The sequence below is a fragment of the Solanum stenotomum genome, chromosome 2 (genome assembly GCF_019186545.1).
Source record: "Solanum stenotomum isolate F172 chromosome 2, ASM1918654v1, whole genome shotgun sequence".
Taxonomy (NCBI): domain Eukaryota; kingdom Viridiplantae; phylum Streptophyta; class Magnoliopsida; order Solanales; family Solanaceae; genus Solanum; species Solanum stenotomum.
Window position 1 is genome coordinate 35,869,905 of NC_064283.1, and position 1,998 is coordinate 35,871,902.

The following is a 1,998-nucleotide window of genomic DNA, read 5'->3' on the forward strand; positions in this document are numbered from 1 at the left end:
TTACTCTTAAGTTGTGCGATAGATTTTAACTCTATAAGATCTCTCTCCTAATCCTTACCCTATGTTCTACGGGATATGACTACCTGTAGAGCTTTTTCTAGAAGGAATGTGAGGGAGAATGAGGAGCAAGAAGCTCCTCCCCAAGCTCCTCAAGTTCCGGTCGATCCTTTAGCCTAGCAAGTGACTAATATGGAGTTTAGGGCTGCTTTTCAAGTGTTGTCTCAAGCCGTGACAGCCCAAGCCAATTGAGAGCTTGTGGTTCTTGTAGGCCCGGATACGAGTATGGTGGCTTCAAGAGTGAGAGACTTTACTAGGATGAACCCTCCAGAGTTTCATGGTTCTAAAGTTGTGGAAGATTCTCAAGAATTTATTGATGAGGTCTACAAAGTCTTGATGATCATGGGTGTGACGCCGGTGGAGAAGGCAGAGTTGGCTGCTTATCAATTGAAATGTGTTGCTCAAGTTTGGTAAAACCAATCGAAAGAAGGGAGATCAGAAGATGTGGGTCCTCTTGATTTGGAGAAGTTTGAAGTTGCCTTTCTTGATAGGTTCTTTCCCTTTGAGATGAGGGAAGGCAAAGTGCTTGTGTTCATTAACCTTCGGCAAGGAAGTATGAGTGTGAGGGAATATGCTCTAAAGTTCACTCAATTGACTGAGTATGCTCCAACAATGGTTGCAAATTCTAGGGCTAGAATGAGTAAGTTCATTTCGGGTGTGTCCGAAATAGTGGTTAAAGAGTGTTCTACCCCCATTCTCATTAATGACATGGACATCTCTCGTCTCATGGTCCATGCACAACAAATTAAGAAGGATAAACTTAAGGAAAAATCTAGGGAGGTAAAAAGGGATAAGACTGGTAATGGTAATTTCTTACATGCAAGGTGTAATGGACATGGTCGTCTGAGATTTTGACAATGGTTTTCCGGTCAAGGTTCCTCCAATGCTCCTCCTAAGTTCAACAAAGATTGGGTGTCTAACTCTAGGCCTCAAGGAGGGAATGGTAGTGGATCTTCATTGCCTATGTCTACTTGTACTAAGTGTGGAAGGAAGCACGAGGGTAAGTGTCTAGCCGACACAGATGGTTGCTTTGGTTGTGGTAAAAGTGGTCACAAAATGAGAGATTGCCTGATGCTTACGGGTAAAGGAAGAGAGGGAAAGCAAGATCCTATTAGTGGTTTGAATTCCAATGCTCCTAAGCAGAACTGGTTCTATGCTGTTCAGACCCAGGGTGAGCAATAGAGTTCTCTAGACGTGGTTACCGGTATGTTAAAAGTTTTCCAAATAGATGTATATGCTTTACTTGATCCCGGTGCTACCTTGTATTTTGTGATGCCATATGTGGCTATGATATTTGATGTGCTCCCTGATGTGTTGTTAGAACCTTTTTCTGTCTCTACCTATGTTGGTGATTCTGTGGTGGCTAAGAGGGTCCATAGAAGATGTTGCGTTTCCTTATCCCATAGAATTACTCTTGTTGATTTGGTAGAGCTTGATATGTTAGACTTTGATGTTATCCTTCGTATGGATTGGTTTCATTCTTGTTATGCTTCTATTGATTGTAGAGCTCGTGTAGTCAAGTATCAGTTTCCAAATGAGCCTATCCTAGAGTAGAAGGGGGAATTCTATGCCTAAGGGGCAGTATGTCTCTTGTCTTAAAGCTAGAAAGATGATTTCTAAGGGTTACATTTACCATTTAGTTAGGGTGAGGAATGTTAAATCCGAAACCCCTATTCTTGAGTCAGTCCCCGTTGTTAATGAGTTTCCAGAAGTGTTCCCAGATGATTTGCCTAATATTCCTCCTGAAAGGGAAATAGACTTCGGCATTGACCTTCTCCCAGATACGCAACCTATTTCTACTGCTCCTTACCGCATGACTCCAGTAGAACTTAAGAAGTTGAAAGAACAATTGAAAGATTTTTTTAATAAGGGTTTCATCAGACTGAGTATCGCTTCCACTAGAGGTAGATTTATCGATAAGGTCTTGAATACAGAGAGAAA

General features: G+C 41.7%; 1 protein-coding gene across 1 annotated transcript; it reads left to right on the top strand.

Moving 5' to 3' along the window:
- Positions 1-282: 282 nt before the first annotated feature.
- Positions 283-1,239, top strand: LOC125855940 (uncharacterized). The gene is made up of 3 exons (XM_049535582.1): positions 283-467; positions 549-610; positions 932-1,239. Exons 1-3 carry the CDS (start codon positions 283-285, stop codon positions 1,237-1,239), a joined length of 555 nt encoding a protein of 184 aa, XP_049391539.1.
- Positions 1,240-1,998: the final 759 nt, after the last annotated feature.